The 23,277-nt window shown below is 40.4% G+C and overlaps 1 protein-coding gene across 1 annotated transcript in view; it reads left to right on the top strand.

Moving 5' to 3' along the window:
• EFNA5 (ephrin A5) overlaps positions 1 to 23,277 on the top strand; it is a 263,354-nt gene that overhangs the window by 205,789 nt on the left and 34,288 nt on the right. Inside the window, exon 2 of the mRNA XM_039545408.1 lies at positions 8,360 to 8,652. Coding sequence (XP_039401342.1) covers positions 8,360 to 8,652 — 293 coding nt within the window. The remainder of the gene's footprint in view (positions 1 to 8,359; positions 8,653 to 23,277) is intronic.

The following is a 23,277-nucleotide window of genomic DNA, read 5'->3' as shown; positions in this document are numbered from 1 at the left end:
TTATGAGTGTGAGGCGGATATATTAATAGTAAATAGAATGGACACATTTTTGCATAGTTAATAAACAGCTTTTAAAAAGAAGTCCTCTGGTGCCATTGGTAGTTGCTTTAATGTAGCCAGAGTTTCATATGCAGCACTGAGACTGGGAAGTTTTTTGAGGGCTTAGTGCTTTTAATGGAATTTGCATAGAATATGCTATCTGAAGACATTATACTTATACACAAGAGAAAACAAAATAGGCTATATTATTTTTCTGCTCAAATCCACCCCTTTCTCTTTTATTTGATAGAGTCTCTGATGTAATGCCACCAAAACAAACCTTGCCCTGCCGACTATAGTTTTCTCAGCGTGGAAAGTCAATTTTAACCCTCAGGACTGCTCAGTTCTAAATAAAAAGAACAGGAGTACTTGTGGCACCTTAGAGACTAACAAATTTATTTCAGCATGAGCTTTCATGAGCTACAGCTCACTTCTTCGGATGCATAGAATGGAACACACAGTTCTAAATGTATTCCTTTGATTAAAAACCAAAGGTTGTTAGCTTTGCTCTCCTCTTTCTTCCCACTCCCCCTCTCTTTAAATAAGTTATCTGTTGGTTTTAGCATGTAGCATGATGTGCCATGTATGTTGGCAGTTTATCAGAAGGGTAAACTTATTGTTTAACAAAAAATAAAATGTCTACAATGAACAGAGTGATTGATAACCAGGAGGAAAAGGATAAATTCCAAAGGGAAGGTAAACTATATGAACTGGCCCTGTGCTCTTGAAACCCAGCGTAATGCCATTCCGTTCTGTACCAAGCCACTGTGCTATCTCGTCTTTGATTCCCTCCACTTTCCCCTATTCCAAGGAGTATGCCGTATTTTGTAGCCAGTGCGGGAAGGCAGCAGGAATAAGAGGTGAAGTTAGGTCCCTGGCACATTTGTACAAAGTGAAAAGGCAGGAAGACCATCTCAGTTTTTACTACAAAGGCAATAGGTTGTTGCAGTCCATTGTAAAACAGTAATTTGAAGTCTGATGAACTCTCAAGTTCAGGGACTGGATTCTGCTCAGCTATGTAATTGTGATGGAAGTGGGCCAATGAGAGCAGAGGCTTGGGCACAGTCTTTTGGGTGCCTGTCTTCTCATGGAAGCCTGACAATTGCAGAGCAGCTTTAGCTGAATGTATGTGACCATGTCTTATTTTGATCAGCTGTATCATAGCAAAGACATGTAATTATCATAATCTAACAATTAGTCTGGCATCCTTTCCCAGTGTTTAATTACCCCGATAAATGATAATTTAATAGAGGACTTAGTGACAAGAGAATAACTTTCACTCTGCTTCATGTACTTAAGTTGCTTCTTTGTCTAGGCATGATTTTGTGGCATTGGTTGAAGAACAGTCTTGATGATCATTTTCCCTATTTGTTCTATCAGTCATTATTTTGTCTCCTAATATTCTTTTCTTATAATATTTGAACTTCTCCTAACTTGTGAAATTGTAACATATCACTCTCTTACTTTATCACCCGAAAGGTCATGGTCAAATCTTCTTTATTACTTTCATTTTTGTTTGTTTGCTTGCTTTCTGAGGTTGGTAGTACACTTTTAGGTGCCCTAAAATGTCATTTATTTCATTATACGCTTTTCTTAGCATCTGGAAAATGCTGAATATTCTTCTGGTTTGAATGGAGATGAAATTAAAATAGCTCTTTGATTACTTCATTGTTTGTGCATCAGAATGAGTGATGATGTCAGCACAGCTATATGAACAGAGTTTATTAAATGGTGTAACAAAGCCAGTAAAGGGAGCAGAAAAACATTAATGGGTGCCACAAAAATAGCAGCTGGAAAATAAATTAACAGCAATAAAATTATGTACTTAACCCCACAATCCCCGAGGTTATTAGTAAGCACGAAACTGTCTCCATCACATTATAGAAATATTAAGGTAGATCAAATGTGTCCTGGGGGGACTGTTTAAAAGAACAAAGAATAAATAGACATAGGTTTTCCTGTTATGAGCTACTATGCTTCCATCAGGATTCAATGGAAGTATGAGTTTAACTTTGGATGTTAAAAGGTTTTGAATAAATCTATTTCTTGGGAGTTGATTAAACCACTGATAATGTGTTGATTATGTCATTATAAGTAACACAGCACACCTATAAAAGGGATCAGTGCTGCTTTGGGTAGATACATACATCAAAAACATCTGAAGGGACATCAGAATGTTGTAATAGTAGATATCAATATCTCTCCAAGAAGGATTTAATTTTGTGTAAGATTGTACTATATTATTTCATGCACAAATACCCAAATACATTCAACCCTCAGAACAAAAACCTTCTACTGTGCTGTTTCTGAAGAAGCCCAGCTAGTTCATTCGTTTGTTCTTTCTTTCCCACTCTCCTGTTAAATTTATGTTAAGAATTTGTTTGATCACTGACCCTGATTCACTGTTGCCCTGCACTTTGTGTCATCAGTAACACTAGGACAAATGGATGTTTAATGTTCTGATTTGGTAGCGTCCACTTTGCATAGCTATTAACAACTATGAAAGATGCAAGGCAACAGAGAATCAGGGCCACCATCTGCAATCAAGATTATAATCAAGATTAGAATTTCAGCATTCATAGTTACAACACTTACTTGAACTAAATTCTTGTTAAAATTAAAGACCTTTCATCCATTTGAGAGAGCAAACTGAGCAAGGGAAGGGATGACACTATAGAAGGAAGTGTTTCCTGGGCACTCAGTTTGAAATAGAGGAGCTGCTAGTAGAATAAGTACTTAAGAAAGGATATGACTAATATGATTTGTATGGGAGAAGCAACAAGCAGAAGCTAATGCAGTTTTTTATCCATCTATATGATAATGGGCAATTAATGTCAGTTGCGCTATTTTTTAAACCAGGTTTTTATATTGTTTATTTAAAGAAGGAAAGAAAGAAAAGAAAGTGACATAGAGCAGCATGCAAAATACCATTTCAGTCTAAATATCTAGTTAAATAAATCATTTCTTATTTCAGTAGCCAACAGTTATTAAATTCAAAATGAGGCTTGCATATGCTTCAGAATTTATAATTGTGAAAAAATGCATGTGCACAGACTATGTGCTTGAATTTGCCTTAATGGATAAGCAGAGCACCAGAATTAGGTTCAAAACATTTTTGTCAGCATCATGTATCTGTCATTTAAATTGTCATGTAGCTTTTTCACCATGTCCTGAATTTCTGGTGCTGAGGATTGAAAAAAAACAAAAACAGGAGGCATCTGAGAAATTAAGTATCCTTATGTCTGTTGTTTTGCCCAACTATTCTATAGTGGTATCAGTGTAAGTTTTGTGTAATGAACTGGTATGTGTGTAGGTTATGGAGACATTTTGAGTTAGAAGGTACTTAGCTATCTGTTTTTGTGTTTCTAATGCCTCTTACCACCTTACAGCGTATTAGCCTGTTCAGTAGTATGTAAGTTTCCATGGCACTGAATGAATGTCACGTGACAGAAAATAAAGATAAATTATTTGAAGGATAGACATGTTTTGCTGTGTGTAAGAGAAAGCATAAAAAGAAAATTGGCATTATTGACAAAAGGAATATTTGCAGAACCCTCCTGGCTGCAGGGTCGTCTCCCGCCGTGCCCCTTTCCCCCATTCAATTTTGAGACAAAGTAGCCATGGCTGCTTTCTCCTTAATCTAGCTCCTGATCCTGTCTTGGGTCTGTGAACATGAAGCTCTCCCCTATGGCGCTAATTGGGTATGGGGGTCCACGTGAGTGGATCCCAATGCAGGATCAGGGCTGACGTGAGGAAAATTAAAAGAACATTTCTGGCTTTGGGAGAGACAGTAGGAGAGCATAAGGTTTACATTCTGAGCTGAAAGGAATGACAGAAGTGGGGGAGGAGGAAGATGCTTGTTATGACATAAACACAGACTGCTGTTTTCTCATTATTTCTCAAAACATATTTGTAAACTAATTCCACCTCCCCTCTCTGTGTTGCCATGTTCTACATGCAGTTGGCTAACAGGAGCTGATATATGCTTTTATTTAAAGCCAAAGCTTTGTCTCACTCTAATATTTGGTTTCACACTAATAATATTAGGTTTGCAGATGGTAAATGTCAAATATATTCCCTTTGGATTCAGTTTAGGGTTCTTGAAAGGCTGTTTCATCTTCTAGTTTTGAGGACTCTGAGATGATAGATTAGCCAGTTACTAATCAGCATACTTAACTGTTTAATACAAGAAGTGTCCTTTCTCTTTTTGTTTTCCCTTTCTGAGCATAATATGGCAATTGAAGAAGGGAGAATGTGGTCTTAATATACTCTGATAGGCACGTTGGAAATTATGCAACTTCACTGGTAAAATAAAATAAGTTTTGAAAATCCAGTGAGCCTCTGTTCCACTTAGCTTGGACTCATATTAGCTTGGTTACTGGATCCCACAGAACATTACGGGAGAGGGAATAAACGTCCTGTCTGCTTCCTTCCTCTCTAATATCCATTCTGTCTCCTTTCAGTATTGCTGTTACTATATTTATGGAGGGACGAGACTTCACTCAGTTGCTTGATAAAATATCTGGTGTATGTTTTCCCTGAAGCAGGTTCACTGCTGTGCCAGCAATATCAGCTAAAGACCAATTTACACCACTTTAAATATGTGCCATCATCTTCCTTTTTCAGACATTTAAATGTGAATGCTTTTTGGCGATAGCAAATGATTATGGAATGAAAGTACAGACACTGTAGGGAAAAGTGATGAAAAAAATACCAAGAGAAAAAAAATGACTTAGCTGTGCACTTCAGCTGCAAATCAGCTTTGCAGTTAGTGTTTCCTTCAAGGCTTTCCATTTCCAGATGTCCATATTAGTGACATGGGAGTAAACTGAAGAGCTTGAAGAAGACCATATGGTCCATGACTTGTAGAGGCAGAAGGAAGTTCAGCCAGTGCTTAATTTCTGCTGGGGCTGAGCCTGGACTCCTTTAGGCTTGGCAGTTCATGGCCCTGGGCTCCTGGTCAGCAGCTGCTGATCTCCAGCCACCCAGCTCTGAAGGCAGCACTGCCGCTCACAGCAGCACAAAAGTAAGGGTGACAATACACCATACCATGCCACCTTTCTGCACTGCTGCTGGTGGCTGCCCTGCCTTCTGAGCAGGGGCGGCTCTAGGCACCAGCAAAACAAGCTGGTGCCTAGGGCGGCAAAATGTAGGGGGCGGGAGTCTGGGCCGGCGGACCTGCCGCCGTCATGGCTGCGGCAGGTCGACCGGATCCCGGGACGAGTGGACCTGCCGCAGGCATGACTGCGGAGGGGGCGCTCGTCCCGCGGCTCGGCTGGACCTCCCACAGGCATGACTGCGGCAGGTCAACCGGAGCCGCGGGACCACAGCACCCGCCTCAGTCATGCCTCCGGCAAGTCCACTCGTCCCGGGCTCCGGAGCCGCGGGAAGAAGGGACCCGCCGCAGGACCGGGGAAGGGCGGCGCAGCGCACCCCGCTGCTTGGGGCAGCGTGATTTCTAGAGCCGCCCCTGCTTCTGAGCTGGACACCCAACTAGCAGCCACCGCTCTTTGGCCACCCAACTGAAGCCCCAGCACCTCTTTCATTACAAATTAAGCACTGAGGTCATCTCTGTTAAAATGTGATGGTCAAGGAGAAAAGTTAGGTCATGGGGGTTTTTTTGTTCAAAGGAATAAAATGGAAGGACACCACTAGAAAGGGATTAGACAATTTCAGCATTTAAAATATTAGATGGAGCAGGTCTTTCATTCCTAGTAGAGATGAAGTTTAGATTACAGATTTTTATTAATCTGTCTCTTTATTTATATCATACCCATTTACCATAGCCTTGGTTCTTAAGCTCCCATCCCTAAACCATAATTGTCCCTCTCTATTTGGGAGAGGTCTAGTACCAAGGAACCTGGTGAATAACAGTGCAGGAAAGTTTACAGTATCTGCGTGTTTGCAGTGTCTGCATGTGTAACCCACACACCTCCTGGGTGTGGTGTTCTGTCCCATCTAGTGGCACTGAGACCACTTATAGAGAGATAAAATGAGTCTGCTCTACAGCCTTAGCTAACAGCTTTTAGCTCATGCGGTAGAGGCTCATGCGCTAAGATACAGAGATCCACGGTTCGATCCCACCCGGGGTCTGTCGGTGTTACAAGGGGGGGCTCGTCCGGGATTTCAACTGGGAAGACACTGAAGCTCGGGACACACTTCCTCAGCTAGGGGAAGTATGTAACTCTCACACTTTCTGGGTGTGGTGTTCTGTCCAATTTAGTGGCACCGAGACCACTTAGAGAGAGAATTAAATGAGTGTGCTCTACAGCCTTAACTCATAGCCAGCAGGGGCGGCTCTAGGCACCAGCAAAACAAGCTGGTGCCTAGGGCGGCAAAATCTAGGGGGCGGCAAAAGGCTGGGGCCCCAGCTCATCCTGCCGCTGCGAGCCGAGGAGCGGCCCGTCCCCTGCAGCCGGGGGGGGGGCGGCAGGCTGGGCCGGCGGACCTGCCGCAGTCTTGCCTGCGGGAGGTCCACCAGAGCCCCGGGACGACTGGACCTGCCGCAGGCATGACTGCGGAGGGGGCTCTCGTCCCGCGGCTCGGCTGGACCTCCCGCAGGCATGACTGCGGCAGCTCAAGCGGAGCCGCCGGACCTGCGAACCGTCCGCAGCCGCGGGAGGTCCAGCCGAGCCACGCGGGACCAGCGGTCCCTCTGCAGTCATGCCTGCGGGAAGTCCGCTGCTCCCGCGGCTCCGGAGTGCCTCCCGCGCATGACTGCTTGGGGCGGCCAAAAAGATAGAGCCGCCCCTGATAGCCAGTCAGCGTTACACATGTACAATGGTTAAAGCCAGGTAGGGCACATTCTTATTCTTCTTTTTTCATTAAAAAATAGAATTTTAGAAAAAAATAAATAAGGAGATTGTTGGGAAAATTGGACTTCTGTATACATAACTCACAAGATATCTCTGTTCATAACCTCTAGGGTACAACTAATGATTTAGATAATTGAGATTTTGTTTGAAATGACTGTAGTTCAAAAAGACTTTTCCATATTACAGGAGGAAACCATGAGGCTGTGTGTTGGCTAGAAGTATACAGCTATTTCAGGCTTTTTCCTGTAAAAAATCTATGGAATTGAAGCAAAATTATTGTAGGGATATGACAAAGTTTGCTCTGAATATTTCCTTGGAGGACCAGCAGATCATTGCTTTTCTCTGAAATTAGGTAGAAGGACCCAGGTGGCAGATTTCAAGCTCATCAGGTATTTAAAATATGCCCTTCAGCTGAAAAGAAGTATTCTAGTTAAACCTGTCATTATCCCTTTATCATTCTGTGGTGCACTTGACAACTGTAGCAGTCAAAGGAAGAAGCCACAAGTAGTGATGAGCAGTCAGTCTGAAGTGGAATGGGTCAGTGTTTGGTTGCACTAGTTGCCCTAGGGGAAGTTCACATCCATTGACAGACTTACAGATGCTGGTTTGTGGAATCTTTAAATGTATCAGGGTGGGCTCACGTGGAGGTGTTGAATTTCTTCTGATAGTTTCTTCCATAAATCATGCCGGGCATTATGCTAAACCTCCTCCTTTTGAATGTCCAAAGAATTTTTAGTAATAATAATATAAAGGAGTGCATCTGGGCCACTGCCTTGCACTACGTTTCTCATCTGGCTCTCATTCAGAACTGTCAGGTTAGGCTGAGTGCTGATGATTCATATCCCAGAATCCTTTTATCTGAACATAGCAATATCTCCTCTGTGTACTTTGGCAGCGGAGTTACACTGCTTTTCAAATATCTTTAAAAAGCAATCCAGGCTTTTCTTCCATCTTGACAAAGTGTTGCCAGTAATGAAGAAAAAGTAAACGTAATTGTGCTGTTGTAGTCAATTTAAGTACTTTTGCCAAATCAGCTTGTAGCACAGAAGTGATTACTGCTGGATTTGGTGGGGATTGGTGATTTTGTGTGCGTCTGTGTCTGTGTTGGTGTGTATAGTGAGACTGATTTGGTGAACCTACTGCATTGTCTCTTTCTTTTCCTCTTTTCACTTAATTTTAAATTAAAAAAAAAACTTCAGAAAACCACAGGAGAAAATACACTTTAACTTAATGTACATTAGCAAGAAGATAATTTTACAGAGTGAAGGAAGAAAAGTGTGAATGATCATGGTACTGCATAAGCAGGTGCTACTCTGCTGATGTCAACAGAGTAGCATCCATTTACACCAGGAGTGAATTTGGCCAGGATTATTTTGAAAAGTGAATGATGTGGCTGAACTGAAATGAAGTGGAAGTAATGACATTATCATCCTAGAAAGAGAAATCTGTAGCTAAGTATCCTGAGTTAACTCTATCTTTTGTCTTCATGTTTCATTTAATTTTAGATTCCAAAGGGGTGACTACCACATTGATGTCTGCATTAATGATTATTTGGATGTGTTCTGCCCTCACTATGAGGATTCGGTGCCAGAAGATAAGACTGAACGCTATGTTCTTTACATGGTGAACTTCGATGGCTATAGCTCCTGCGATCACACCTCCAAAGGATTCAAGAGGTGGGAATGTAATCGGCCTCATTCCCCGAATGGACCATTGAAGTTCTCAGAAAAATTCCAGCTCTTCACTCCCTTCTCACTAGGATTTGAGTTCAGGCCAGGCCGGGAATATTTCTACATCTGTGAGTATATGGAGATTTGTCATTGTTGCACAACAGATGTAAGAAACCAGGCTAACTTTTTCACCTATGTTTTATGGAGCTGCAAAGGACCAGCCTATATGTGCGGCAGATGTCTCTTAGTAAATGCAGACTTCAGGATCCCCAGATTCATTAGCTGGGAATCTAGAGTAAAAATTAGATTAAAAGCAGTTTCTTTTCCCCCACATGAAATAGCATGTCAGCCTGTTCAATGAACTTTTGCTGACATTTAAAGCTAGAGATATTAGTATAGTTTTTCAAACATTATAAAAATTGTCAGGGGAAAATAATTAACTTTGTATGCATAAGTCCCTAACTGTTCTTATTTTTGTAACTGAAATACCCCTGCCGTCATCATCGTCATCATCAGAGAGGAAATTCTGTATGCTCTGAATGTGCTATAGCTGCACATGCCAACATTGTTTGAAGTAATAATGTCACAGGGTGAATACTTCTTGCATCAAGCCAAAGAGAACTTTATTCAGAGCAGCTATTTCTTTAATTGTGGAGGATATGGAATGCAGTGGAAGCAGGTTCCAAGGAAATTAGCATGAATGAACACCTGCATCAGTAAAAAGTGATGGTGAATGCTGTGTGCTGCAAGCAGTGTTCCAAGGAGACCTGCACTAATACTGCTTTAGGCATGAGAGAGATGAGGAAGCGAGGAAACCTAGAGGAGAGGCAAGATAACTGCTGGGGATAAAGGAATAAAAATATCAGGAGGCTAAAACTGGAAAGTTGAGCTAACTGGGATTTCATGATCTCATAACCAATCTGGATAGCTGTCACTCCTTCAGTTATCTTGTTTGGCTAATACTTCAACAAAGATCTCATTTCATCAACTGGTTATGTACCTGAAGTTTCCCGTTTCCTAACAAGCTTCCAGTATTACAACTGCAATATTTTCCCATGCTTTCAGTGTCAGACAAGGGAATTAAAAGCTTTAAACAGGGCTGTAGCTCTTAATAAATATTGCCTTCATGTCTGTAAATGGCCTTTCTACTGTGAAATAGTCATTCCACCTCATTTCACCAGAGAAACTGAATACATAGCATTCCTATTTTTCAGCCTCATTTCTTCAGCATTTTCCTTTTTAAACCTACAGGGAAGTGTACTCGTAGTGAATTGTTTTCAGCTTCCTTTCCTCCCCATCAAATAAAGTTTTATAATAAGAGGGATTTTAGCATCACAAGAATACTACCTTGTTCTCTCTCTCATGCTGTAGTGCAATAAAAAAAAAAAACTAACAGTTTTATCATTTCAGTACTGATTCCCTGAGATAGTCACGAGAAAACATGTAAAGCCTGATGCCATTTCACATCTTGTAAGTGAATAAAAAAGGGAATTGTAGCTATGTGGAGAATGTTGTAGAATATATAATACAAATTGTTTGAATCATTTCACTCATGAAAACCGCCCATTAACTTCTGAAGGAGTTTTCTGTCACTAAAGATTACAAAATCAGGCCCCGTGTAAGCATCAGGTTTGTCTTTTGGGTAAATTTTTTCTTTCTTAAAAATCCTGTTGAGAAAACAAGCAGGGATATATAAGATGAGGAAGAAATTCTAATTTGAATCATGTGATTGCTTTGCAATAAAATGCTGTACAAGTACCATACCACACAAATTGTTCAAACCTCCTTATTTGCTTTCTAAATTAAAAAACAGTAATAAAAGTGAAAACCAAACAAGAATGTTGAGAAATCTCAACTTGGTCTAACTAGCTAATAGCTTGATTATCAGAAAATACAAAATCCATTGTGCTTTATAAGCAAGACATTATTATTCAAATGCACCCACGGTGCTTATGACTGGTTTTCCTCATTTGTGGTTAAATTCAATATTTCACTAAAAATCATTGTGTCTTCTATAACATTCATTTAACTGAGTCATTTAACTGTCAAGGGTTCCCATCAAAGTAATTGTTTCAAAGAGCTTTAAAATAGCAAGAGTTTTATGCTGTTCAACTGAGTTTAGCTGGAATTACTTTTTTTAATGAAAGGTAAAATAGCACAAAATTAGCAGCTAGGAGATGTCCATTTACCAATGGTATTCAGTGAAATTAGATTTTCAGCCATGTTTCAGAGACACAAAAGCATTCTCTCTCTTTTGCTATAGTTGGAATATTTCTTCCTCTTCATTCTTTCATCATTGTGGGCAGTAGCACAGAGTAGCTAATACAGTGATCTCAGAGAAGCATTATATACTGTGGTAACAATTAAACGTGAAGATTCTGAAGGAACAGTTTTCCATCAGGATATTTTTTTTCTTCAAATTTGTGCTGAATGAACAAGATGGTAAAGCAGTTCCTTGTTCCTTCGTGAAGTTATCAGCATGCCCTCCAGTGCAGTCCACAGAAACAAGCATTTCTACCTTATTGTCTGAATGGTTAATATGTTCATTGCTCTGCAGGGGGATATTTCATCTACTCATCAGATCAAAAATTTTTGACCTTTATAAACATGTTGTCCAAGGACAGAAAGCTAGTAGCTTTCAGCTTGGTGTATTCTGTGAAACTGGATCCAAATTGTCCGGTGACTAGATAGTCTGGAAAGAAAGGGGAAATTGAGCTGTTGCCTGGGGTGGTGTAGTGTTAGGCTAAATTTCACATTCCCTAGTATTTATTTGCAAAGGTTTTTAAATAAGAGCCATTATCAATCTTCCTGCCTTATGCTTTAAGGACAAATTTTGTCCCTCCTACTTCCACCAGTCTCAGGAAATGTAATAACCATAAACCAATCATTTTCTTTCTACCTGAACTATCCTTTTTATGAAATATCGCTTCCCTTTATTGCTCCATGTCCTCATTGGCATTTGGCACCCAACATGTATCAGTAGCATGGAATCAGATCTTCTTGTTCTTTATTTCCCCCATCTAGAAATCTTAGATGACATGTTTTGTATCAGATCATCTCTATTTGCATTTGAGAGATGACTTCAATAATATAAACCCGCATACCAGAAAATACCAGTTAAGTGGGTTTACTTTTGGAAGGGGAAAAGTTTATTAACTGGAGTTTAGTTCCAAATTCCTAACTACTTACAGCAGCGTTTATTAGGGTAATTTTAGTGGAAAATATAATGGATCAAATTATGGGGCTCAGTCCTTCTTCAGACTACCATCTGTGGAGGGTAGAGTGTGTTAGCCTGACTAAAAACCAAGTAAAGATCATGTGATGTGGACCTTTATTATTATTTGACAAAGAGTCCTGTGGCACCTTGTAGACTAACAGACGTATTGGAGCATAAGCTTTCGTGGGTGAATATCCACTTCGTCAAATGCATATAGTGGAAATTTCCAGAGGCAGGTATAAATATGCAGGCAAGTATCAGTCTAGAGACATCTGATGAAGTGGATATTCACCCACGAAAGCTCATGCTCCAATAAGTCCGTTAGTCTATAAGGTGCCACAGGACTCTTTGTCGCTTTTTACAGATCCAGACTAACACGGCTACCCCTCTGATACTTTATTATTATTGTTACTCCTGAAGCAAAAGCAAACAGAAGAAGATGGAACATACCCAATGAGTGAGGTGTCCCGAGAGAGCTTAAACGTTTCAGGGAATTGTTATGTTTTGAGTAACTTCTTTCAGGAGGGAAACAGAGAGAGCTTGCAGTCTAATAGCAGAAAGGGGGAAAAAACAACATAAGGAAGAGGGAAGTTTTAAAGTGACCTTAACATTTGGGGTTTTGTATGGTTCAGAATACAGATTTGTCTTGAATATATTTCAATATTTTTTTATCAGTGAGGTGGAAGTAACTATAAAATGACTCCTTATCTTTGATTATTAGCAGGTAAATATGCCCAATAGTCTGTGATGGGATGTTAGATGGGGTGGTATCTGAGTTACTACAGAGAATTCTTGCCTGGGTGCTGGCTGGTGAGTCTTGCCCACATGCTTAGGGATTTAACTGATATTTGGGGTCAGGAAGGAATTTTCCTCCAGGGCAGATTGGCAGAGGCCCTGGAGGTTTTTCGCCTTCCTCTGCAACGTGGGGCACGGGTCACTTGCTGGAGGACTCTCTGCAACTTGAGGTCTTTAAACCACGATTTGAGGACTTCAATAACTCAGGCAGAGGTTAGGGGTTTGTTACAGGAGTGAGTGGGTGAGATTCTGTTCACTGCGTTGTGCAGGAGGTCAGACTAGATGATCATAATGGTCCCTTCTGACCTTAAAGTCTATAAGTCTATAAAATTTACAGATGACACAAAGATTGGCTTAGTGGCAAATAATGAGACGGTCTGGAAAGTCATATGGAATGATGTGGATTGCTCAGCAAACTGGCCCATTCAAGTGAAATGCATTTCAGCACAGCCAAATGGAAGATCTTACATCTAGGAATAAGGAATGCAGGCAGCACGCATGGAATGGGGGACTGTGACTCTGAAGCAATGATTCTTAAAAGGATTTAGAAGTCATAGTGGACGAACACCACCACAACTGGTCCCTGTGATCCTGTGGCAAGAATTTCTAATGTGATCCTAGGATACAGAAACAGGGGAGCAGTGAGTTATAGGGTGACCAGATGTCCTGATTTTATAGGGACAGTCTAGTTTTTTGGGTCTTTTTCTTATATAGGCTCCTATTGCCTCCCACCCCCGTCCTGATTTTTCACATGTGCTGTCTGGTCACCCTAAGTGAGTAGGAGAAGGGTGGTCATTTTAAATCTTTAAACAGCATTGGCAAGACCTATACTGGAATACTGCATCAAGTTCTGGTGCCTTCAATTTTTTAAAAGATATTGAAAAATTGGAGAAGGTGCACAAAAGAATCACAGAAATGATTTGACGGCTGGGTAAGGAGCTCAGTTTGGTTAGTTATGAAAAAGTAGCCTGGGAAGTGACTTGATTATAGCTTATAAGTACCTTCATGGGGAGAAAATACCAGGTATTAAAGGGGTCTTTAACTTAGAGGAGAAAGGCCTGGATGTTAAAACCAGACAAATTCAAATCAGAAATAAGGCATACATTTTAACACTGAAGTTAATTTAACCATTAGAACAAATTACAAAGGGAAGTGGTGGCTTTTTCATCTTTTGAAGCCTTCAGCTCAAGACTGGATGACTTCCTGAAATATATGCTTTAATCAAACACAAGTTACTGGGCTCATTACAGGAGTAACTAGTTGAAATTCTATTACCTGTTTTATGCAGGAGGTCCTACTAAATGATCTAATGGTCCCTTCTGTCCTTAATAACTATTAATTTAGGAATCTTTCTGAGCTTGTTACTACTAGTTTGTACTGATGGGTATTCCTACTCAGGTAAAAACAGTTACCTAGCATGATATTAATAGCTTGATTCCAACTGGCTTGTACATACCTCTTTGGATTGCCAGTCTATGTACTGTCCTAAGGTAAAGGAGATTAATACAACCATATCTCTGTGAAGTTAGGTTTGTAGGGCAAAATTTTCAAAAACTCCTTATCCCCATTGTCAAAAATTACTTAGGCACTTAGAAGTCTAAAGTCTCATTGAAAGTTAGTGGGATTAGGGTGCCCAAGTGACTTGAAAATGGTACCTAGGCTCCTAAATCAATTAGACTTTTTAGAAAATGTTAGCAATTAATATGTTTTCTGTGGGATGCAGGAGGGACCAAAAACAGCACTATGTGGTAGTGACATTCAAGGTATTATTGTTGTGAAAGATGTAACAGGAAGATAGATTCCTAAATTCGGTCCTAGTGTAAGTGGGTGTAACCCCAGTGAAGGCTGTAGAGTATGCAAATACTGAATTAGACCTTGAGGCTACCATGCCAAGAATTCAGTGCCTAAGTGTCACAAATACAAAATCAGAAAAGATTTATCCTTCATGGCGAGAAGCATCCTCAAATCTCTGAATGAGGTTGGCATTAGAAATGTCCAGGAGAGTCTAACAGTCTGATCTGCTTGGTACCAGAGCTCGGTATGTCCAAACACAGACCAACAAATAGAACAAGAAGGGCATTGCCCCGTTCTCATGGAAAGGTAAGTCACAAAGAGCAAAATAATTTTCCATGACTAAGAACCTGGCAAAGCTTCACAAATTGCCAACGTGGCCATTATCCCTTAGGATTGTTTTAGCTATTGCAGGAGTTTTTTGATCCTTTAGAAGGGGTGGAGAGGCTAGGTGGTATATTGGCCTGTAAAGCTATGCTAGAGAAATTTACTGGGAAACCATATAACCTACAGCATATTAGTTGGGTCTCTGAGTCTATTCTATTGTATATTAATTTTAAGAGTTATATTAGAAGGATCATAGAGCTCCCCACTTTCACAGATGCACTGCACAGACTAAAAGTGTATCTGGGCAAATGTTCTGTATAATAAGGCACAGGATTTAATGAAATAGGATTATTTGATTGTAGGGAGGGACCTCCTCTTGCTCTGCAACAGGGTTGGATTTGTGTGATGAGGGGACAAGAAGGGAGGATTAGGGACTGCAATCTTGACCTTTCAGAGATTATTTGGAGAATATTTACAACTAAATAATTAAAAGATGTGGCACTCCATGAGAACACACTGTCCTTTCAATCCAGGAAATCAAGTTAGTAAAAACAATCAAGACAGGTCAAATCAGAGTTATCCTTTTTGCCCTGATACATCCCAGGATTCCAGAGCTAGTTTGAAAGTCACCAGGACAACTATTGATATCACTACATTTAAATCTGCTGTCTGTGAAGCACTGTGTGGCAATATCAGCCCAGAATTGCTCTAGTTCCCAGCTTGAATTGTATGAGCAAGCTCCTGTTGGAAAGTGAGATACTAAAGAGAAGCTAGTGTGACTGCTCTGTTGCACCTTGGAAAATATTGGAAGTCATCCCAGGCTTCCTGTAGATTAGACCACTATCTTTTCATAATGCAGAGATAATGAGGCTTTTTTAAGGAAATCAGTTGATAGATATTCTCAAATTCTTGCAGTAGTGGCACAGCAATAGCTAACTAATAATATCGGTGGAGTACATTTTTTCATATTTAGTGCCCTTAGAAAACATGGTTTCTCTATAATCTCTCATTCTTATAAAGTTAGGTCTCTTGGGACCCAATTCTTATTTATGCTGAGGCCACTTTACATCACTCTGGCAATGCAAAGTGCCTGGTAGTGGGTATAAATTACATTTGCATCCACTTTAAGGCCCTTTTTCACTTCCAGAATGGTGTAAAATAGGTTAAGTGTAAATGAGAATTGGGCCCTTGATGTTCACAGATACGACCAACATTAGAAATCAGGTAAAATACTGATTAATTCTTCTCTGAAGCCTTAACATTATTGTAAAAAAATATAAACCTCCATTTGAACGACTAGGCTCTGTTTCTCCATTAAACTGTTGTGGAGTTATTGCCTTGTTAAAAATTGGCTACTCTATCATTCAACAATTTCTGTGTGGCTTTTCATGAGTAAAACTGATACTTTGCAGTCTTCTGGCACTACTTCTCAATTAATTTCACCAGTGTTTGTTATAATTCTTCCATATTATAAAGACTTTTTAACATTATCTTAATGTCAACAGAGCCATTCCTTTTTATTTTGTTAAGTAACAAATCTTCCACACCAGTGGCTTTGCTTTTGAAGTCCCCATGAAGAAGCATTAAGTTTATGGCCTTGTCATCCTTGCCAAATGGCTAAAGACTTATGTCAGAGCAGGCGGAAGATTGAAGGGGTTGTTACTCCCAATGGAATCTGGATTCACTCCATCAGGGCTGGCTTTTCCACTTGTGAAGAGTGGTGCTTACACAGCAGAAAGAAGGATAAAATATGGCTAAGTGAAGGTCTACCCATGGAGATCTGTGCATACCTATGTGGGGTGTATTCAGATTTTCTTGATTGTCTTTCTCTTTTCAAGAGTCTTGATATTCATAACCCACCTGTCTGAAGTAGCAGCACCCAAACCTTGGAAAACACAGGCACTCGCAAAATCCAGCAGGACACTGATAATGTTGGTTAATAAAATGTTTTTTTCAGTACCTATTGTTTCCCTTGTCTTGAAGTGTGATGCGTAAGAAATTAATTGAAAGGACATTTAGTTTCATTGTGATCTCTGTAGGTACTCATTCTTTCTTGAGATGCTAGTTTGTAATGTTTTACAGCAGTACTCCCTAGCGAATCACATTCATATTTATGCCTCCAACAGTGTCCATACATGAGGATGGACTGTCTTTCTTTCTCCACTGATGAGAAAATACAACTGTCACGAGAGGGTATTATACAAAAACTGTTAACCTTTCTATATGAATACCAGTAAATTCTGTGCATTGTACAGATCTAAAAGGACTTTTTTCTGTAGTTTCTTTTCTGAGCTCATTAGTCATTAAAATCTGGTAAAATTCAGGTTGAAAATTTATAGCCTGAAAAAGCAGCTATTTCACTTTGAAAATTAAGACTAGTCTGGGGGTTCAGTGAGAGTTTTGTAATAAAAGGTGTTGGCTTTATTTCCTTCATTTTAAAGGTCCTACAGTTAAGTCAGGAAGACTACACTTGTTTGAGTTTTTAAATTGCTTTTTAAAGCTGTCAGGTCAGAAGATTTCTCCCCAGGCATCTTTTTGAGAATTATGAATGTATTCCAAAAGCTAAGAAATTAAGGTTAACTAAAGAACATTAGGAAGGAATACCAAGGGAATTTAAAACATTTTAAATGTGTTAATAGTACTTTTCTTTTGAGGAAACAATTGTTTATTACTAGGCACCCTATTAACCTTTCAATCAAGATCTGATCAGCATAAACACTGATGCTACTTTGACAGCAGTGGGCTCAGACATGCCATACGAGTAGGAGTCTTGTCTTTGATAGCTGGTTCACCCAAATCACTTGAGATGTTCTGTGTGAAATCAAAGCAATTGGAAGAGTTTGATAAATGTGTATGTTAAAAAATACATTTTTTTTTATTTTGGTGTGATAATATTAGACAGACGAGCAAGGTGACCTTTAAAAGGGAATTCATGCTTAGCTTGGTGTGTAGATTAAAAGACTAGTGGCTATTAGAAAGCATCAGAAGAATTAAGTTTGCTGGGTCTGTTTAAAAAAAAAAATCAAGCTGGAACAGTCACCAGAGACTAACAGATTTTGACGTTGGCAGTGTTCTTAAAATCCTCAAAGGGAGCGTTAAAAGCTGTTGAATAATTTGGTACTCAGAAAAAGCCATATAAGAAAATTAAGAGAGAACCCACTGACGTATTGGTCCCTATTGTTTGAATTTTTCAAAGAGAATGTGTTTCAGATAAGTTGAAAGAAGATGATGTGCATTCATATGCTTCAAAAATTCAAGTGCTATTAAGACACTTAAGGGGGAGAGAATACACAACACATCGGCAACTTTGAAAACTGTTTCATGAGCATATTGTAGAAGGTCTTTACCCCTGTAGGAGGATGAATGAATTATGTTGCGTTCCACTGTTATATGCTCCATTGATACTGGACATTAAAAGAGAGCATGGGGGAGCTTTTTTCTTTCTTTTCATCTAATGTTGGAAGAAAGCCAACCTGTCTCACAAGGGGAAAAAAGCACATGTTGTATTTTGTTATATCTGTGATTCCATCAAATCCCATGACTTAACAAGGGATGGACTGATTAGTACTTGGATAAAAGACCTCCAAGGAGCATTTAGGTGCTTGGTGATTCAATAGGTGACATTCTTGCCTGAGTGAAAATACCGAGTCAATGTCTCAACGTAGAGTTAGGGAGCACTATAGTTCTGAAGGGTAATGTCATTTAGATATGTAAAACTGAGGTTCTTAATATTTATGGTAATTAACAATCCCATAGGATATACTGGGATATCACTGAGTCTGCCTGTTCCACCAGCCTGGGCTCCCTTACACTGTCCTGCTGAGCCAGACCCTCAAGCCTCCTCCAACGTACACACGGGTAGGGACATACCCAGCTGCAGAAAGACACAGACACTGAAATCAGTACTGCATGGGAAGGCTTCAGTTAGAGAATTGCCCAGCACTCAAGTGCATACGCCCTCTGGAGTGTAAACCCAAAATTATACCATCTTGCGCTGCACAGAGATCTGTACAGTGTAAGCTGATTGAAATTCAACCACTCCCCAATGTGGAGGAAGATATGCACAGCTTTTTGCCCTTCCTCCCAGTTATGAATACCACGGACTGGTTTTAGAGAAAACAAAAACAAGTTTATTAACTACAAAAGATATATTTTAAGTGCTTATAAAGGATATCAAACTGATCAAAGCAGATTACCCAGCAAATAAAGCAAAAAACACAGTATAAGCTTAAAATACTAAATAAACTGGTTACAAGTAGTAATTTCTCACCCTAAATGTTGTTTTAGGCAGATTGCAGAGGTTCTTGAAGGCAAGCTGCTCTTGCTTGCAGCTTAAAATTCCAGATATTTCTTTCACAGGCCAGATGCCTTCCCAGCCTGGGCTCAGTCCTTCCTCCATCCCCACCCCTTTTGTCTTTGTTTCTTTGTTTCAGATGTTCACAGCAGTCATCCTGGGCGGGGATTCAGTGAAGAACCAACACTGATTATGTCACTCCCCTGCCTTAATTAGGTTTTACATATGGCGGGAATCCTTTGGTTTCCACAGTGGCTCCCCCCTGCCCCAGTGGAAGAATAGAATCATAGAAGATTAGGGTTGGAAGAGACCTCAGGAGGTCATCTAGTCCAACCACCTGCTCAAAGCAGGACCAACACACACTAAATCATCCTAGCCAGGGCTTTGTCAAGCCAGGCATTAAAAGCCTCTAAGGACAGAGATTCCACCACCTCCCTAGGTAACCCATTCCAGTGCTTCACCACCTTCCTAGTGAAATAGTGTTTCCTAATATCCAACCTAGACCTCCCCCACTGCAACTTGAGACCGTTGTTCCTTGTTCTGTCATCTGCCACCACTGAGAACAGCTGAGCTCCATCTTCTTTGGAACCCCCTTCAGGTAGTTGAAGGCTGCTATCAACCCCCCCTCACTCTTCTCTTCTGCAGACTAAACAAGCCCAGTTCCCTCAGCCCCTCCTTGTAAGTCATGTGCCCAGCCCCCTAATCATTTTCGTTGCCCTCCACTGGACTCTCTCTAATTTGTCCAAATCCTTTCAATACTCCAGATGTGGCCTCACCAGTGCCGAATAGAGGGGAGTTCTATCATGGAGTCCTGTATTAGTTGACCTGAACATGTGACCCTGCAGTGTCAAAGCAAAGTCTGTGCTAGGCTCACTTGGCGCTTAGCGCAAGCGCTGGCGCTGCGCGCGTAGCAGCTGAGAGCGCTTTGAGCGTCAGTGTCAGCAGCGCCAGCGCTGGAAAGCCTCTCCCAGCGCTGTCCCACCTCACCTCCTGGAATAACGGACAGCGCCAGTGTAGTAGTCAGGGCTGGGGGCTTTTCACACTGCGCTTAGAGGCGCGCAATTTGCAGCGCCACCCTGCTGCAGTGCTGCAAAGCAACTAGGAGTCAGAGATGGGTTGTAGCATCCCAGGAAAGCTTCTTAGGAAGGTGGGAGATTAGCATTTTCAAAAACTTATTATTCTCCCTAAGGTCCATTGATGTGTTCCCAGCTAGCCAGCCAGACTGATTGCATTCTGTCTGGTGGGTGTTCCCCAGGTGCAAACACTTTTATAGTACAGATGTATAGTCAATATTCCTACATTTAGATACAAAAAGGATACATGTCTACAAATAGGATAATCATATTCAGTAAATCATAACCTTTCTAATGATACCTCACATGACCCATCCTGCATAAACTAAATCTTTGTTATACTACAATCATAACAATATTTCAATTAAGATTACGGGGGTGTAGTGTCACATTGGTGTTCTGACCAGTTCAGCACTTGAGTGATTATATTGTCTACCTAAATTCTTCCTGCAGTTTTATTTTGATTTTATCACTTCCTGGCGTAAAAAGGTTTTGGTGCTGATGTGTGATGTTAAACAGCTACCTCTTTTCACTTCAGAGGTGGCTGCATTTCAGTCATCGGTAAAGTTATTTTGTAGTGATATTTTGTCTCTTACTTACTCCTCAGAGATGTAAGGAGATTAATAAAGTATGTAAAACACTTACAGTCCTTGGATGAAAGGAATCGTAAAAGCGGAGAGTATTATTTATTATTACCTCAAAGAAGCTGTGATTTATAAACCTGTATCGCTGTAGTAATTTGATTTCTGAGCTAACTGAAACCAGTTTAATGAGCTTCTGTATTGCATGTTTGTATTTTGTAACATGGAAAAGATGCCAGGAGAAATGGAAATAACACACCGGTGATGTTTGGAATAACAGTGTTTATATTCCATTGCCTCCATGTCATCAGCATGTTAGTCTCCTAGTTCCTCAGACTAACTTATTGAGCCAGTTTATTTTAGGTTGATATTGTTGGTGTGTCATGTTAAACATAATATATATGCATGACTACAACTGAAGGACCAAAACAAAATAACCTCCAAACAATAAACAGACATTTCTGTGTTCTGAACAATTGGCTTCTGGCCTTTTTAAAAAATATGAACATATAGATTTCTTTGATTTGAAGATTCGAGTGGCTTAAACTGAGCCAAACTTGTCTATCATGATGATATTACAATATGTTTAATGAATGAGAATGATATTCCAGGCATTTTTTCCCATTAATGCATAGAACTGCATAGAATGACCAGGTAACTCTTGTATGAGTATTGTGGCAAGGTTGGTCCCAGAGAGACTAGATGGGTGAGGTAATATCTTTTATTGGACCAGCTTCTGTTGGTGAGAGAGACAGACTTTTGAGCCACACACAGCTCTTCTTCAGGTCTGGGGAAGGTACTCCTAGTGTCACAACACTTTCGAAAGATGAGCCTGGGAGCTTAAATTCGTAGTTCTGCAAGACATTAAAAATTATGGACTGAACAAACACACTGGATTTATGGCTTATTACAGTGGTTCTCAGCCTATTTACCATAGTGGGCCACATCCAACGCCACCTATATTGCCCTGAGGATGTCACATGGGCCGCAGCTGTGTGCTGACTGGGCCGCAGGTTGAGAACTACTGACTTACTACATCAGTCTGTAACCCAGGACCCCCCTCTTTTTGTGGTTGACTGCACAGGTGTTAATGGGCCACTCTGCCTTGAATGGTCCCTTACAATATGTGCTAAGTACTTATGCTAAACCATCTGTTCCACCTTGCATTTTGCTGTGATGCTGGCAGTACCTTACCCAGCGCTGAAAAAGACCTTGTCTCTCTCACCAACAGAAGTGGGTCCAATAAAAGATATTATCTCACCCACCTTGTGTCTCATGTAATTCTTGGCTTAAAAGGGTGTCATACAGTCACATGGCAGGTTTATATTATCTCTCAAGTTCTTTATGGGGCAAAATAAATCACCCCAAATTAGACTTTTTACAGCCAGAATTATTCAAAATTTTGTAGAAAGACTGCTTGCATACTGAACAATATCTTCAAGCCTGCAGGCAGTCTCACACTTTTCTCTCTTTGCAAAGGTGTGATGTAAGCCACCCTCAAAACTTCCAGTTTATTGCCCAAGGAGCTTTGCGTACCCCTAAAGATTTGTAGGGCTTTCTTTGCATTGTAGATCATTAATGCTAAGTATGAAGTAGTGTTGCCAGCTAGACATCAGTCCCTCTTTAGGGAATTAGGAATGGCTTGAAATGCTACTGAAAATTGCAGCATACCTACTACAGAGTCTGACCTTCATTCACACAGTTAACTAGGCCTCCATGGCTACTGGTGGTAGGTAATGTGAATGCCTTTGTTGTTGCTGATCTGCTGGGAGTATCTTGATTATGTGAAGGATAATCAAAATGGCAGTATGCTGATCAATTAAAAGAGCACTGGCAATTTAATTGTAGCAGTTGAGTATAAAATGCTGCTGGATGAGGATTACCACATAGTTGAGGCCGAAACACTCAGGTTTATTAATTCAAACCTTTATTTGAACCAAAAGTGTAGTCTTGTGTTTTACAATTACTATAAAAGCAGTGAACGACAGCTATACAAAAAAGGTATCGATCAATTACCTTCTCCTAGGGTTATGATGGATTTCTTCTATGAGTCTTCAACTACACCTTACACGCTAGCATATTTATACCTTTCTGCATAATGACCATCTAATCAATAATTAAGCATTGTGTCTAGAGTAACCTGCACAATACGCATGCAGAGACTTCAGTTTACATACCTTTTGCTGTCCACGCTTTCATGTCGTGTCACCTTACGCCATACAGGAACTTTCTTTTTTTCCCCCAATACAGAGACTTTTTGGCATTACATTTTGTGTATTAAGAAGATACTGATTATCTTAAAAGGGATTATCTTAAGGGTGGGTTACAGATTGTTGTAATAAGCCAGTGATTCTCAACCTGTGACCCAGTCAGCACACAGCTGCGGCATTGGATGTGGCCCACTATGGTAAATAGGCTGAGAACCACTGTAATAAGCCATAAATCCAGTGTGTCTGTTCAGTCCATGATTTTTAATGTCTTGCAGAACTACGAATTTAAGCTCCCGGGCTCATCTTTTGAAAGTGTTGTGACACTAGGAGTACCTTCCCCAGACCTGAAGAAGAGCTGCGTGTGGCTTGAAAGCTTATCTCTGTCACCAACAGAAGCTGGTCCAATAAAAAATATTACCTCACCCACCTAGTCTCTCTGGGACCAACCTGGCTACAATACTCACA

Source organism: Mauremys reevesii, linkage group 6 (assembly GCF_016161935.1).
Source record: "Mauremys reevesii isolate NIE-2019 linkage group 6, ASM1616193v1, whole genome shotgun sequence".
Classification (NCBI taxonomy): domain Eukaryota; kingdom Metazoa; phylum Chordata; order Testudines; family Geoemydidae; genus Mauremys; species Mauremys reevesii.
The sequence above is the reverse complement of the archived record's forward strand: the minus strand, read 5'-3'. Positions and strand labels throughout refer to the sequence as shown.